Source organism: Acanthochromis polyacanthus, chromosome 2 (genome assembly GCF_021347895.1).
Source record: "Acanthochromis polyacanthus isolate Apoly-LR-REF ecotype Palm Island chromosome 2, KAUST_Apoly_ChrSc, whole genome shotgun sequence".
Classification (NCBI taxonomy): Eukaryota; Metazoa; Chordata; class Actinopteri; family Pomacentridae; genus Acanthochromis; species Acanthochromis polyacanthus.
In genome coordinates this window covers 14,005,630-14,022,650 of record NC_067114.1, presented here as the reverse complement: position 1 = coordinate 14,022,650, position 17,021 = coordinate 14,005,630, and the positions used below count along the sequence as shown (strand labels likewise).

The 17,021-nt window shown below is 39.2% G+C and overlaps 2 protein-coding genes across 3 annotated transcripts; both read left to right on the top strand.

Annotated features, from left to right (window-relative positions):
* The first annotated feature begins 5 nt into the window (after nt 1–5).
* On the top strand, nt 6–2,571 carry LOC110948667 (cytochrome c oxidase subunit 4 isoform 1, mitochondrial). Of its 2 annotated transcripts, none has more exons than XM_022190309.2 (5): nt 6–110; nt 881–957; nt 1,615–1,779; nt 1,949–2,080; nt 2,250–2,571. In XM_022190309.2, the coding sequence occupies exons 2-5, from the start codon at nt 882–884 to the stop codon at nt 2,384–2,386; spliced, it is 510 nt and encodes a 169-aa protein (XP_022046001.1). In that variant the 5' UTR covers nt 6–110; nt 881; the 3' UTR covers nt 2,387–2,571. The 2 variants fall into 2 exon arrangements, with proteins under 2 accessions (XP_022046001.1, XP_022046002.1); XM_022190310.2 differs by having other exon boundaries at nt 68–114.
* A 664-nt stretch (nt 2,572–3,235) lies between these two features.
* Nucleotides 3,236–16,808, top strand: dusp22a (dual specificity phosphatase 22a). Its single transcript, XM_022190307.2, has 7 exons — nt 3,236–3,620; nt 6,125–6,158; nt 6,951–7,033; nt 7,570–7,619; nt 10,766–10,840; nt 11,071–11,242; nt 15,125–16,808. Exons 1-7 carry the CDS (start codon nt 3,600–3,602, stop codon nt 15,314–15,316), a joined length of 627 nt encoding a protein of 208 aa, XP_022045999.1. The 5' UTR covers nt 3,236–3,599; the 3' UTR covers nt 15,317–16,808.
* Nucleotides 16,809–17,021: the final 213 nt, after the last annotated feature.

Genomic DNA, 17,021 nt, shown 5'->3' with positions numbered 1-17,021 from the left:
CCAGACAAGACGTGTCGTAAAACAAGACCGTCTGGCGCATAATTTACGTCTTTCCGTGAGCGATCACACTTCCCTTCAGACTATCGGCGGACAGGAGCAAGGAAGAGAAAGTAGGTCGGACTTTTTATTATTTAATCTGCGGCGTCTTTCAGTTTAGCACCTACACATATTTAAACATTGTACCCATTGTAAACATACGTAAAGCCAAAGGACGAACTGTCTGTTTTGATTGAAGTAAGCAGTTGGGTATAGTGACTTTGTCAGAGCGGATTGATGCTAGGTCGGGCTAATTCTCCGGGTAGCTGTCGACCGCATCAGATTCGTGAAGGCAGACAACAAATGTTTGGGCGCTCTGTCATTAGCTTCTCTAAATGCACTCGTAGTCAGTGAGAAATTGATGATTATTGCGGCGGTGTCTCATTGAAGCTGACATTTTTGTTGTTTTTTTTTCTCGGTGGCTTTGACCTTGTGTTTGCAGCTAACGCTAACGTTAGCTTAGCTTTACGATGAACGCTGAACCTGTAGTTTGGTCGCGCTCTTATCAACAGTTAGTCACGTACACGTAAATAGACAGCAGGGTGAGACTTACTATCCTACTTTCAACGGCAATCGAGATTTTATTGAACGAAATAGATCCAAATACTGAGAAGCGTAGTATTTAATAGACATATTGACAAATATAATTTAAACATTCTTCTGCAAAGTATAGTCTTACTCTCTGATGTACACGGTCCCCTTTTGGATTATTTTTATGCTTACGCTCGAAATAGTTAGATTAAAACAATTATAGGTATATACTGTATATGGTATATACTTGCAAATGTATGTGTTAAAGTTCTTAATGAGTTTATTAATAACTCTCATATGACCTTTCCTACAGAATGCTGGCCACCAGAGCCCTTAGTCTTATTGGCAAGCGTGCCATCTCCACATCTGTCTGTGTGCGTGGAGGACATGGTGAGTACATTGGAAATTAAAGCATTTTCTATACCTCATTCAGTTTGTGCCACATACATATTATCAATGATCTTTCAATACATTTGTTTCTTTTTCTCAGAATTTAAAAGCTGCATTCTGTGTCACAGGGTAAAGCAAAATCTTTGTTAAGCAGGCATTTTGAATTTGAATGAACTGTCTGTGTTCATGGTCATTTGTGTTTATAAGTGTTAGTTTTCCCCAACAACAAAACATACATCTAACTGGTGTAAAGCAATGGCTCTGTGTCTCCTCTATCTGACCCCTCAAGTGTTTACTTCTGACACTTTGAATAGATTGGATAAAAAAAAACAACTCACCCTAAAAACACATTTTAGTAATTTGTATTTATTACACCAAATAATTTTCAATTTTGACAAAATTCAGAATTATGCTGCAAAAAAGCAACTTATTTGAGAAACCGTGAAATGTCACAAGATTTAATGACATTCAGTTGTTCACAGCTGCCAACACAGTGCTTTCTCTGTCAGTTTTTAACAGCAGTCTTTCAAAAAAGTACAGCAAATCTTAGACTTGGCATATAGAGAGTGTTTTAGATAAGGTTCAAGAGAAGGTTAGGGTTGACATGAATGAAGACATTAAGTGAAATAGTTCTCTGAGTTGTTGTGTCCTCTGCAGGTGTCGCTAAGGTGGAGGACTACACTCTCCCTGCCTACTTTGACAGGCGGGAGAACCCTCTCCCCGATATCCGTTACGTGCAGAACCTGAGTGCAGACCAGAAGTCCCTGAAGGAGAAGGAGAAGGGCTCTTGGGTTGCTCTCTCCAATGACGAGAAGATTGCATGTAGGACTTCATGACACCAAAAACATCATTTTTTTTGATAAGTAGCACTAATATGTATAGCTGTTTGTCTAACTGATTTTAATGCCACTAAATGTTGTAGCAGTATACATTGTAATATCTTACTCCCTTCACAAAACTTCATCTAGAGTTGTGTGTTTCCTATGTTCAGTGTACCGCATAAGCTTCAAACAGAGCTTTGCTGAGATGAACCAGGGATCATCAGAGTGGAAGTCTGTGGTCGGAGGAGTCTTTTTCTTTCTTGGCTTCACTGGCCTGGTTGTGCTCTGGCAGAGGAAATATGGTAAATATGATCTAAAAATGGCTATCACATGCAAGTAAGCCTGTGTAGTATTTGATGCACAGCTGCTTCATTTTCCACATACAGGCTCAAAATAAAGCGGTATATTGATATTTTTCTTGCAGTTTCATTGTGTGTATGGTTTGAAACATTTGATATGGTCTCTTTGCAGTGTATGGACCTGTCCCACACACATTTGACCAAGAGTACAAGGAAAAGGAACTGCAGAGGATGCTGGACATGAGAATCAACCCAGTGGAGGGCTTCTCAGCCAAGTGGGACTACGAAAACAAGCAGTGGAAAAAGTAATAGCCCCGAGGACCAGATTACATACTTGAAAATAAAGACGACCAACTCAAAGTTACAAGAACACCTTTATTTCTGTATTTATCAACTGTCCACATTACCTCAGTCTGTGCTTTTTGGAAGACCACTTCCTCTTACGGTCATTGTTTATTTCGGAAATAAGAATAAAAACTGTTAAACCGATGAAACTTCTCCACTAGTGTTATTTGTTGCTGCATGAATGCTGCTTTTGTGTCAAATGAGCATTCATATTAGGAATGTAGGGGAAATGGACTAAGCTGGTTGTTTCCTCAAGGTTTTCTTATGAAGAAATGGGATCAGATTTTAGCATTGTGCCTTGATGCTTGTGAATTGTGTATTTTAGTAGTGGGTATAACTGGAATAGTTTTTTAGTAGTTTTGTACTCTTCAAATGAAGAAAAACCTTGGGTGTGTTTTAAGTAGGGTGTGAAATTGCTACCAGCTTCACTATAGTCCTTTACATAAGAGGCAAGGAATGTTACTGGCTTCAGTATGAGTCTTGTAAGGTAGCAGCTGAAGCTTTTGAAAATTAACAATTAGGTTAAAAATACAATCTAGTGCCACTTATAATAGTAATACTGACTGCAGATGTACACTTTTTCAGACTTACAACTGCTTAAATATTATTGCCAATGAAAAGAGTAAGATGTGACTATAAGTGTACAGCAGTAGACAGGTCTGTTAGATCCAGTTTTTGCATGTTTTTTTCAGGATCCAAGAGGGGGTGTTGCAAAAATGACGTCATTTAAGTGATTTGTGGGGTTTCTGGTTAAAAATAATGTGTAAACACGTCAGTGGTGGGTCTGTGGCAGCGTTTCGGTGTTCCCTCTGAAGGTGAAGCAGTGAAAGTACAGCTGAGCTCACTGCAACATGCTGTGATGTCACTTAGAGGACGAACCCGCAGCTGCAGTTTGCTTCACGTCAAAACAATCCGGAAGACGATACAGCATGACGGAACTGTTGTTGGAGCTGAGACGAGGTCAAAAGAAATAAATACAACAGTTTCAGGTAACGCAGGCACATCTAAGGATGCTGCTGAATAGAAGGAAAACTTAGCTAAGTGAAGCGAATATTACCCACCGCTTTATTAGCAGTCATTCAGTCCAACCCCTGCGTTGTTCGCTTACAAAGTCCAAATCATAGCTGTTCAACGTATTAAAGTGCTGTAGCTCAACGCAGACTGCTTCACAGGCGACATGGGCAATGGAATGAATAAGGTAGGCTGTGCTGTTGTTTTTTCGTCTTGTCATTATGCTGTTTGGGGCTATAAACTTGCGTTACAACGCCTGCGTCAACTACTGAGCCGTTATCAGTCACGTCACGTTTTGTTTCGTCTGATGTTATAGACGCTGGAAATAAAGCAAAAGATGCATGTTTGGTGTTGAGTGCAATCGTTTGCAGTGCACCAGACAGCTAACCTTGAATTATGTTTACAACCAAGTCCTAAGCTGCCTCTGGATTCACAATGTTGCCACAGTTAATGCTGATTGGTGGTCAATTATCTATTTTGTTGCCATAAATGGCAATATTATTCTCCACACAGCAGGTTTGTACAGTAGGTTAGGAGACTAGCCATAAAGGCTTTGGTTATACTCTGCAGAAACACCATATTTCCTCATATCTTGCAAAAGGCCCCCACAACAAGGCATTGAATCCATCCCAGGGCAGCTGTGTCTGACCCTGACCTCTAACTTTCTATGGATGGGGCTGTAAGCATCAGGTTAATAGATTATTACAATCCTGCTATGCTTTATTTTAAAGGCCCCATATAGTGAAAATACATTTTTAATCATGTTTTACTTGTTTCAAAAACTTGGAGGTGTACAACAAAAGCTGTGAAAATACAAAAACAGTTGCTACAGCCATTCCTCCTGCGCCCCTACAACTAGATAGTCTCCCAGCTCTACATGCCAGTCAGCATTTTGTTCAGTGGTTAAGTAGGAACTGAGTAAACTTTAGTCATTTTGCTAAAACTTTGCATGGTCAAACGATCTTGCTGCTTCCATGTGAGCTCTTTAGAAAGAGCAGCTGTCTCACAAGCCACCAGGTTTATTTTCTTTCAACCGCTGCTTCTGCTAACTCTAAAATATCTCAGCTATGAACAGAGTGCATTAAATATTCTGCTAATTGCTGCAAGAGTGAACACAAGAGCCTTTATGCATTCAGAGAGATGTTGCCTGTTGAGCTTTAGTGCAACAAACTCAGTGTTTACATCCGTTTACTTCCCTCCTGCTCTCAGTGCTCATATAATAATTCCCCATGAAGCTGTTTTTAGTTATTTTTTGTTTGTTTCTGTTGTCAGTCAATTTAATAAGTAAGAAGGAGAGACTGAAATCATGAAGATGACATGTTAACAGGCAGCCACTTCAACCATTCCCCCGCTGCAGTCCTCTACTGATTTTAGAACCACAACATTGCCTGACAAATTCACAGACATGCTGAGCATTTTTGCAATACTTCTAAATATAATGATCACTCAGAGAGAAAGTAAAAAGTGATGGAAAGTCTTGGTCTCACACACTCATTATTGTCTGTCATTTCCTGTGTAGTCAGTTGTTTTGCTCTGTACTGCCAATCACAGATAGCCTTGCCACGCTAGACCCAGGTCTGAAGACACAAGGGTCTAGGAACTCTCGACAGGGAGGGAGGCGGGCTAAAAGGTTGTCTTTCAAATCACTCTACAGCAATTGGGTAGGTATACAACCAATCAGTGCAACAAATAGGCTGACGTGGTTCCTAGAGCGCCGGAAATCAGAGAATGAGGGAGTTCGGTGAAGCCTTATTTATACAGTCAATGGGTGAAGCTCAAGTACATTACGGACATGTTAACAGAAAGATTATTCAGAGTCGCTGCTAATGGAGCTCAACGACTGTTGTCGACCCTGGCAGAGAATTAAATTCGTTGCCGTGGGTTGTCTAGCGCGGCTAGGCTAAATCACAGATGCAGAGAGAGTCTTCTTCCTGAAGGGGGCTGCATTTGAAGCCACAGACACTGAAACAGCCTATTCAGAACAAGGATAAAACTATGGGCTATACAGTCATGATGAAAGAAACCATCTTTGCAGTATTTTGAAATGAAGAATTAAGGAACATATTGTGAGAACATGTGAGACGTTCATTGATTTGTTGAAAAGGGGCACAGTATGGGACATTTAAGTTTTCTAAACTTTTTTTGTCTGCATGAACGGTTTTGGTATGGTGACACTCATTTATATGTCAAGTGATAGCGACAAATTCACTGCTAATATGCTAAATTAAATCAATGCTCAGTCAATGGAAAATACAAGGAGGGCCTACATTTTAAGAACACGTTTCTTTGGAACCAGATCAGTACATTTCGACCAGTAAATTCTAAATGCATAAGCAGATGAATTGATTGTCTACATTCATTCTTAACTGCTACAACAGGGTTCAGGTTGTGTTAGTCAACCATTCTTCAATCCCAAAGTGAATTCTCCTTAACTATTGCTCTATCTAGTACCAACTTTGTACAGTAGCACTGAGTGACTGGCTGCTTGCCACTCATCACTTCGTCCTGATAATCATGCATCGTTGCTTCAGGCCTTGTATGGCTGTCAGGAATTTTCCCTTTGCTCGTACTTGGTTCTTAAGCCTTAAGCCTTAAATCCAATCTGGCTCGACCCTCTTTCCAAGTGAAGTTCTTGAAACTGAACTGTAATGCAAATCTAAATGCAATATGTCTGTGACTACTGCTTCACAGGTTGTAGACGGGCTCTACCTTGGGAACATAAGAGGTAAGAAAAACATGATTTTATGCTTTAAATTAAATACATGCAGCATAGACGGGTCAGCCCAGGCAGTCAGTACCTGACATATAAGGCCATCATTATACGGTAGGAAAGGCATGAAGGCATGAGCAGGATGAGGATTGGTAACATAGAATTGTATTTTTCACGTTACCATTTGTGAAAAATAAAATATTTTAAATTGAATGTATATTTTTCTTGGAAATCTAAGGCAACACACAGTATTCACCCAAATGCTAGGGACAAAAAAACTTTAATTTGCACATATTCACTGTGAATGATATTGAAGTGCTACCCTTTATATATAGTGTATTTGTGACATAAGAGTTAACTTTTCAAGCATCAGATTTTGTAGGTTAAAGTTTTTTTTTTTCTTTTATAAATCAGATTTTGGACTGAAAAGATATGAATACCTCACTGACAATTAGGAAGCTAGAGGGTGTTGCTTAAAAATTAAAATATGAGTCAGTAGCCATTAATGTGACCCTCCTCCACCCCCCGACACAACCTCAGCCCAGTTAATGTGGCATTTGCAGCGTTCTAACTTTAGCCACCGTAATGATGGCTCCACATGATGGCAGAAGTATAATGGCTAAAATTAGTTCAAGTGACAGGAACAAGTGACCACAGGCCCAACTGTACGAAATGTGTTTCAGGATAGTAAACAGCACCTCTGCAGAAGTTTAAGTGTAACGGGTCTGAGTTTTTGGTGTGTTTGGTTTGTGTTAATATTCACTACAAGGGTGTGGTGGGATACTCTCCTCTCTGTCCTTGTCACAGATGCCGAAAACAGAGAAAGCCTATCCAAGAATGGCATCACCCACATCTTGTCTGTGTACAACAATGCAAAGCCCGTGTATGAGGTCAGTGGAAAATCCCGGTGTTTTCATGAGAAGTTATCATGAATCAATCTAACAATTCCTGTGGAAAATTTTACCTGGTATGACTGTGCATACATCTTTAATATTGTAATTCGACCTGTTAGCCATTTGGGGGTGGTGATGAGTTGTGGTTGGAAGGTACAGTCTATGGGTTGGAAAAAAAGAGGTCTGTCACTCAGATGGATATGTTTAGAGACAGGAGCTAATAATATCTGAAACTATGTATGATTTCTTTAGCTGTTCTACTCTCGTGTAATTAACAGATAATAAGTGTTAGATATTGTAATTTTGGGATGACAAAAACTTCTTGCTGTAGTCTGTGGGTTTGGTACACATAGAGAACTGCACATCTGGACAAGAAATTGCTCTGTTGAGAGATTTATAAGACCTGGTGTATAACTGACCTGGGCTTCATTTTTAGTAATTATTATATTTCAAGATTTACAGATAAAACATGTATGCCCTGCACTCTTGAATTTCTTTTCAGTTGTCTACAGTTTTTCATGAATGTTTTACAGGACATGACGTACCTTTGTATTCACGCAGCTGATGCTTCCAGCCAGAACCTGTGAGTAAACACACAAACACAAGCATTTTTTTTTTAAATTTCATGAGTCGTTTTGGTGATTTTTGCATATTTACTTCCAACAACGCTGTGGTTAATTTACACTGTAAGTGACTAAATTCAAGCAGTACTATAGAGGCCAAAGTGACCAGTACTTTCTTGACTTCCTAAATAATTTATTAGATAGATTCATCTCCTGATATAGATATGTAAAGTACATTCTATATTAAGAGATTCATTCTGTACTGTTCTATAGAGATAGAGCACTCACATTAGTTTTTTCCCCCTCTGTTTGTGTGTGAGAAAGAGTTCATCAGGAGACAGACTCAGTGTTGAAAGAGGCATGAGCTATCGGTCCACCCCAGCAGCAGCTGCCAACACATCACATTAGTCATAGCTGTCTCTTCTATGCACGGTCTTTGACCTTATGCAACACCAGTGGCTATAAGTCTGAATTAACATTCAACATGACCCGGAGGCCCAACAAAGAAGCATTAGCCAGAAGCTACAGCACTAATGGAAAAGAGCAGTCTCGTGTCTTGTGGCCTCCGTTGATGACCCACTTTGAGGTCAGATGTGAAGCTAGTGAGGGATTATGTTGTTACAGCTGCACTGGTGCCCTCTGCTGATGGTCAGAGTTCCTGCACAGGTAAATCTCAGGAGCTAATGCATAAATCTTCAGTTCATTTTACCATTCCTGTGGAGTTTCTTGCCGACATTTCAAAAGAAGTAACTTTTTTGGTTCTCAGAAATATCAGTGTGACTTTGACCTCTGCATTCGCTGAAGTTATTCAGGGTTTAAAGAGCAACTATACTTGCTTTAGATTGTGAGGAAAGAAAAGAACAGAAAACTGAGCTGTGTGAAAAGTAACTAAATGAGAATTTAGTTTTAGTGATAGGCTGAATGTTGCTGATTGGGTTGGGCTGAAGGTGTCTGACCTCCACTGTCGCAATCAAGCGTCCTTCCCTCAGGCAGCAGAGGAAGGAAACCTAAGTGTGACATCTGGCTGTTAGCTTCGACCACCCTGGGCTTAATAAACCCCCTCTGTCACAATCATTGGTCTGACTGACGGGAGGGTGAGGCCAACTGCCGTCCCACCATGCTTACCATCATCTAGGGGCCCCTATGGTCAGATCTGATGGCCCCTCCCAGGGGTACAGTACACAGCAGGGACTGACTGACTCACAGAGGCTCAGTATTTTTTTTTTTGGAAAAAACTGTTGTGGTTTGAAGCTGCCTGAAAAACCTTAAACGTCCGTAAAACTCTTGTTTATATATTTCGCGTTTCATTTCAGTGGAAAGGTGGTTAGGCTCATTTGCCTAAAAACACAATTCCTGTTTCAACAGACTGCATGGCATGTCAAATAAAAGAAAAAAGTGACAGCCAAACTTATACCATGATGAGAACAAGTCCCTAAAAATCATATTCAATATAACAAATCTTATAAATCTTGGTCAGATCTCAGGAACATTAATATTTCTGATTGTCAGGCAGCAGGTGGCATGATGCCAAGCAAAATAAATGTCTCTAACAACTGGCTGGGACATTAGGGCCTTCTGGATCACTACCACAATTGATGCAGTCAGTGTCATTGGAGAATTCACACTGAGTGCAGTGAATATTTGATCAGAGTTGCCTTTAATGTTGTAATTTTGTATAGTTGCTAACATGGGCATAGGTTGGTGGAAAGCCAAGGGTTCCTCTTTTTTGTAAACCCTCTCATGAAAAGTCTGTTTTAGTTTCAGTGCATGGTGTGCATTGACCATAAAGGTGTAAACTTATTTACATCAACATTTCCAAAATGAGATGTACATTTATGCACAGAGGCTTTGTCTCCAATATGCTGTACTGCAGCTACAACTAAGTTGATATATATTTTTTTGTGTTAAAAACGACTTTGTAGGCATCCCAATGTGACTACTTTTTTTTTTTAAATGAGCAAACAGTGCTATAGAATTGCCAAGACTCTCTTTGCATTTCAGATACACACTAGTTTAACAGCCTATTCTTGTTTCAGCAGTATTCTCGGCATTCAGCTGGTAAAAACCTCAAATCTTTGTCACAAGTTAATTTTCTGCATATTAAACAAGACTGCCGGAAACCTCTGTGCTAGGAAGACAGAACAAAGTGCTGAGGAGACATGTTTTAAAGAAGAGTGTGGATCTCAGGAAGGAGGAAAAAAGAAAAGTGACAGTCAATCTATTTTAGCCCCAGTCTGTTATTCTGTCTGCTATTGAGTAACCAGCATCTGCTCCTCAGGAGACAGCGCTATCAGCCCTGCACTTCTTGATTATGCAAAACCCCATCAGTGTTTCCTGACAGTGAACAAGTAGGATATTTGAGGAGCAGTTACACTCATTTGTACTCATTCTTATTTAAAAGAAGAGTTGCACTTGGAGGATTTTTGTGATCTTATACAATAAACTGTTTGTGTTTTTGTCTAGTCACCTGTTTGTAACCTCTTGCCACAAGGCACAACCTTACAAGCCGTATTTTCATTGTATAGTTAATTGATTTTCTTGATCTGTTTTACACATGGAATAAATCAAAGCTGGAAACTGATGCAATTTTTCACTTAGACAAAAATGAGGACAGTTACTTCCCTAGTCTGCCCTGACTGTCTGTGCTCCGGTCTACCACAGACTCTCTGTTTGAGTAGACCTAACCATTTTCTCACATGACTGCTTGGAGTAGTTGAAAGCAAAAATCACTACTCAGTATGTTGTCTTGTTTCTTAGAAGTTACAAACATTTAATTAAACTATCGCACCTATTCAGGGACTTCTCACTAAGTTTGAGAGTAACCTGCATTTTCTGTAGTCAGAGTCAATACATTATTTGAGTTTCAGCAACTTACCTGAAACAAACTTGTCGGCCTTTAAAACAAGAGTTTCAGTTCAAGGTGTCCTTTTTCATATCCTATAATGTGAAATCTATTTTTAGTTTTACAATCCTCACACCACTTTACTTCCAAAAAACTATGCTAATTTTCTGATTTGCTGAGCAGTAGTGTTCATTTTATTCTTGATTCAAAACATTTGTTTGCTTATTTTGTTCTGCACACCGTAGAAAAATGTGTCCTCTGTTTAAGTTATGTTAAATGTGGAAAGTACTGTTCTAACCTTATGTTGTTTATTCTTCTTTCCAGATTACAGCATTTTAAAGAGTGCATAAGCTTCATCCATGACTGTCGCCTGAATGGTGGATCTTGTCTAGTTCACTGGTAGGTTTTAATATCTATACCTCTAACCAGCTCCAGTCCATGTTTAGTGTGGATGAAGCCCTTTGTTAAAAAGTGGGCACTCGGTGGTATTAGCTGACATAAAATAACATGGGTTTTAACATGTACAGTAGTGGAAGATGCATTTATTTACATATTACTAGAAGGAAATACTATCAAACCCCTGCTGCTTTATGATGATAACCAAACCAAATGCCCTTTCGTCACTGTAGTCTTGCAGGTGTGTCCCGCAGCACTACTATGGTGGTGGCCTACCTGATGACTGTCACCCACTACACCTGGGAGGAGTGTCTGTCTGCAGTCAAGGCTGTTCGCTCCTTTGTCGGCCCGAACTATGGTTTCCAGCAGCAGCTGCAGGAGTATCAGACAACACAAGTCTCAGAGGTAAACACATGGAGGAACACACAGAAATGATGAATGAAGACACACATGCCACCCACTGTAAACCGATGCACTTTTACTGTTAAATTTCATGTTAAAAAACTGCATCATTCTAGCTCTAATTGTAGATATTTTAGCATTCTGTATATACTTTGCGTACTGTGTTCTGTGCTGTTTGTGATTCAAAGCCCCATGCACAGCAGAGGCACTCACAGGATGTGACACATACAACCATCACACTGCACTAGCAGTCTGTGGTTAACCTGCCAACTGTTAATCGTGGCCATCTCAGACAAAGTTATGGCAATATTTTTGCAGTTGTTCTTTGTGTACTTGTCCTTCTTGTAGAGGCCAACCTGATAATCCAACAGAACAGTGTGAAATTAAAGGCTTTAGGTTGACACAGCCGGAAACTGAACCACAGCACAGTAAAACAGATAACTGTGCTCCTCTTGCTGTTTGAAATCCCTCAAGTGTTTGTAAGCCTCACATCATCTCTGGGAATATAAAATATAGCACTAATTTTATTTGTGTGAGATTCATATTAATGCATTTAATGTTATATGTTTTTAAAAATCTCATAATGTCTCACACTATCAGTTTTTGTATTGATTTCAGAACTCAGAGCAAGTGATTCTTTTCCTGCTCTGTTGTGCGTCAATGAGGAAAGAAGTGTCGCAATAACACAGAGTTTTTGATTTGTGCACTTTCACTTTATTGAATATCACAAATTATAGGAAATACTGGTTAAAACTTTCCGATTTATGTCCAGTTTCGTATAAAATATTTCAATCCTTACGAAGAAAACACTAAATAATGTGCCTGAGGACGTTAATGACATTTTCTTTGAGTCATCAGAAGACTGGGACAAAATCTCTACAGTATTTTGAAGGCATATTGGCAGAATGTGATTCGCAACAGGTGGTTGTTGATGGCGCTAAATGTTTTGCATCATTTTTTATCAGTTTAGTTATAGAAGGCACCTACAGTGTGATTCCATTACACTGGCACTAACCCAGTGGAGTACTAGTTGAGTAGAGAAGGGGAACTGCAGGGGGTTTGCTGGGATTGCATTAGCTTTGTGCTGCTCATCACGTGTTTAGCATTACTGTCAGCATCTTGCAACACAACAGGACTGAAAAAAGTGGTCATTGTTTGTAGACCTTGCACTGATTTCGAGGATTTAAGGGGAAATGAGTTTTCTTTATTTGTGATTTTCCCACATCTTTCTCAGTTAGGAAGTGAAGAATCCAAAGACAACAACGTAGTCTTGTTTTTCACGGAGCTGTAGCGACATTGTTTACTCCCTCGGGACCACAACAACAGCGCATGTGAAATCCACCGTAGTGTACATAATACGCAGGTGCAACTGTCTTCAGCAAACTAGTGATAAAAGAAAAAGCACATTCACCTTTGTTGTCCACAGACATTCATTATAAGTCCAGTAAGGGGTACGAAAACAGACTGCCCAACTCCTACTGGCAGTGAATTGAGGAGAAAACCTAGTAGAGTACTAATAAAATTATACCTGCTGCTTGACTAACCAGCAATGAACTCCACTGTAGATCAGCCAAATTCTCACTTGTAACTGGAACACTGGACTGTTAAAAAAAACACAACAAAAAGCTTTGAACAACATGTAAGACAACTGCAGAGAGGATTTTATATGAATGTTAAAAATGCAATTTTAAAATGCAATTTTATTTTACTATTTCTTTGGTCCAATACTTAATGGCTTTATGTTGCAGCCTCAATGTTTAATGTATTTGAGTTGTCTCCAGGGTCTTGCATAGCACATAATAAGATTTGGCTGTGGCTCATTTGTTAAATCTAAAAGCCTTTTTTAAGCTTGTCATGATTTGCTAAATGGCTCAGATTAACCTTTAATCTCAACTTTAACATTATGACTTGAAACCAATTGCTCTTTGGAGGAGCTTTATCTGACTGAGTTCATGCTTTCATTTTGTCAGCCCTGTCTATCATGCGACACCTGAAAGCACTCTGTGACCGCTGATGTTTTTTTCAAGATGCCACATTGTCAGTTGACACGAGATGGTGTGCAGCCTTCTGCTAGTGGCTGCTTATTGGTGTTTTATCTTTATATGGTGCTTTAAATTTTTTAAAAGCATTTTCACAGCTGAGTTGATGTCATGAGTCAGACCAGTTGTGTTTGGTCTTTAGGACAAATGCAAAAGAAAAAAAAAAGAAGAAAAAATTAGGAAGATAAATGGATTACTTTCAGAGTGACTTTCACTTCATTTTCTTCCATATAGAGCAAGGTATTGCATAAAATATCTGGATAATTCCTGGACATCTTCTCAGAGATTGCAATACATTGCTTTTTTGACCTTCTGGTGTCGTTAAACCAACACTGAAGGTTTTTACTGGAAAGAAAGGCTGAAGCACTTAACTCGCTCTCACTCTACTGTACATTTCAGAAGCAATAAATATAAAGATTATCTTCTTAATTCTCTCATTCACAAGATGCCTAAAAGATGTAATAAATGAAGAGGCAAAATGACGCTTTAGTCAATTTCACGGGGGGAGTTGTTATCCTACCAATTTCACTTTTTTTTTTTCTAATTGCAGTATGCTGCAAGAAAGTAACAACACTCCAACAAAACTAATTCTCACTTTAAATAAAAAAAAAACTGCTCACATATACGTTTTGCAGATTTTGCTTCAGATTGCACTTCAAGTAGCTCCACATGCCTGTTAATAGATCTTTAATGTTGAATATACCGGGCTTTGCAAAAGTTCTGTTACACTCGGTTTCGTGATCTTTAGAGACGTTTACATGTTGGAGTGAAAAATTCCATTAAATAAACTGAAAGTTCTACCTTATAGGCAGGTGTCCTTAATACAAATTTTTTTCTCCGGTGAAGCTGTATCAAGATGGAAGTCAAAAGAGTTGAGATATCTGCTCTCCTTTGTGCTGAACATCAGCCGGATGACCATCCACAGAGTCGCGGAGAGGCTAAAGAATGGTGAAGATCTTTCAGGTCTTCACCATTCTTGAAAGATCACTGGAAGATCTTCACCATTCTTGAGCCTCTCCGCGACTCTGTGGACGGTCATCCGGCTGATGTTCAGCTGCTTGGCTCTGTCAGACTTGTTGTGGCCAGCATGAAGGAGAGCAGATATCTCAACTCTTTTGACTTCCATCTTGATACAACTTCACCGGAGAAAAAAATTGTATTAAGGACACCTGCCTGTAAGGTAGAACTTTCAGTTTATTTAATGGAATTTTTCACTCCGACATGTAAACGTCTCTAAAGATCATGAAACCGTGTAACAGAACTTTTGCAAAGCCTGGTACTGTATTGAAGGTTTTGGTGGACCAAGAGTGTAAATATTTGACAGGTTACTAACTTTACTGTACAGTAAAATTATATTCTGCACAGATTACTTTATTTAACAATGAAATGAAGACAAACAGCCGCATTTGCATGTTATAGAAGCAAAGAGAACAACTATTTCACCACTCTGATGATCCTATTTGTTTTGGAAATGTAGCTTTCATAGCTAATATTAGCAAAGTGAAAAAACTTTCACACTATTTTCATTCCTTTCCTTCGATTCTTTTAGACTGGATTACAATTCACTTGTGACACACACATAGTAAATTGGACAGGACAGGATTACACCACAGAAAATGTGGTGCAAGGTACCGCGTTTGAAAGAGCCCCATGGAAATCTTTTTGAAAAAATTGTTGCGTGTGTGCATTTGTGATATTTTATTGGAACAAAACACAACATTGAATTTTCAAGTAAAAGGTACTACATGTGCAGTAAGTGCATAAAATGTCAGCGTTGTAGCTTGAACGTCATATCATGGTGTCTAAAGTGGTTAAAGAGGATTTTGGTTTCAACTCTCGTCCCCAGTACCGAACGTGGTTACGTGCCAGTTTCCGTCCCAGTCCCTTCAACGATCAGGAGCAGGTGGGCGCCCTGCTGAGCCAGTACACAGAGCAACAGGAGAGCCAGAGGAGAGGAGCTGACCAGCGCTGGATAAATCAGGGAATAGGTGTCTGCGGTGTGCCATCCAACACTGATAATCCTGAAGGCAGCAGCTGAAACATGCATCTCTGGCCATGCTAAAGTTGTGCCCAGTGCTGTCTGCAAATGGCAGTAACAACTATTCTGTACTCATTTCCAAATCAACCCCAAGCTATATTAAACTTTAGGGACTTGTACAACTCTAAAAGCATAGGATGATCTTTATGCCCACTTACACGTGAAGCATTTTTAAAAACTTTCTTTGCATTTGTCATTTTTAAGCAGCGGAGGTTGATTTAGAATTGTGCTACAGACCCTTATCCACTACCAGTACCTGCCACACTCCCCTAAAAGAGTACAGCCACAACAGGGGTATTGGTGCTCACAGACGCCTTACTCTTAACACCTCAGCACCTTAGCCATAACGAGTAACCTGTATTTCCACGTGGACTCTTTACACCTGCAATGTTCAGCTCAGTAGCCTTAATGACACGACTGATCAGTGCTGTCTTAAATGAACATTTTGCCTGAAATCAGTAAAATCCACAAACGTACAACTGAACTGATGGCAGTTTTTTCTTAACATCCACCAGTTTGCAGTCCAGTTCAAGTTCTTAATGGTAAACATTTTGACCAGCACTGCAACCTGTAAAGTTAGCACACTTGTTAGTCTGACATTGTTAAATTACAAGCACCAATGCTGGCTTGTCAAACATATCAAAACAACCTGACATTTCATGTATCAACGGACAAAGGGGCATTTGCAGGTATACTAGCCACTTAGAAATGTTAGAAAAAAACAACTATACTGTATTACTGATGCACATCACTGCCCATGTAGTAAAAAGCACTTGTTTATACCTAGTTAGTGGTCTTTTATGACAGTTGATACTTTTTGTTTCATTTGGTTTATCTCTGAGATTACATCAAGCCGTGTCCCCAGCGTCTGCAACAAAATCTAGCACCAACAAGCATAGTGGAACATGGTCACTTGATATAGATTAATGTTGGCGAGAGAACAGGTGAGTTAAAAACTGTTGCAAAGTTAAGCCTCTCGGATAGAAACGGCAATGTAAAATGTAATTTGTCAACCATCAAAATGTGTCAGATAAGCCAAAGCGTGACCTTTGAAGCAGGCTGCCACAGTTGCCCGTAGAGATAAAGTATTTACTTTATCTATACGGGCAACTGTGGCATTTGCACTGTGGACTTAAAAAACAAACCACTATGAGTGACACAAGAGTAGGTTTCACGTGGCAAAATGTTCCTTTAAGTAATACTTCACAGGTTGATATGAGAAGCTACTTAAACTATGGCTGAGCTTAAACTATAACTACACATGAAGGATCTCTGCAGTCCAAATGCTCATGTCTTCCTGATTTTACTGATGCTCTGATTTATCTTTTTATTATGACAAAGCAGATTTTTAGGGAATTTCTGTTATGAATTCATGAGTACATGTTAATTGTTTTGATTGTATATTTATGGTGTTTTTCATTTTGTTTGTGTTTTATAATAAAATGCAATGATTGACAAAAAGAAGGAATTGCTAATAAATCTACTATCAACACTCTGGTGTGTGTCTGAGTATGGAAAAGAAAATGAAGCAGCAAACATACACCAAGTGAAGATGATAAAGGACATCTTTTAGACAATATGAATTGGTAGATAATATCACTTACCAGTTGTATATTATTAATTAAAGGTGATTCTGCTGTAGAATTCATCTAAATATTGTGTTTAATACTGTTTCAGACTTAATATATCTACCAACCGTTCCCCC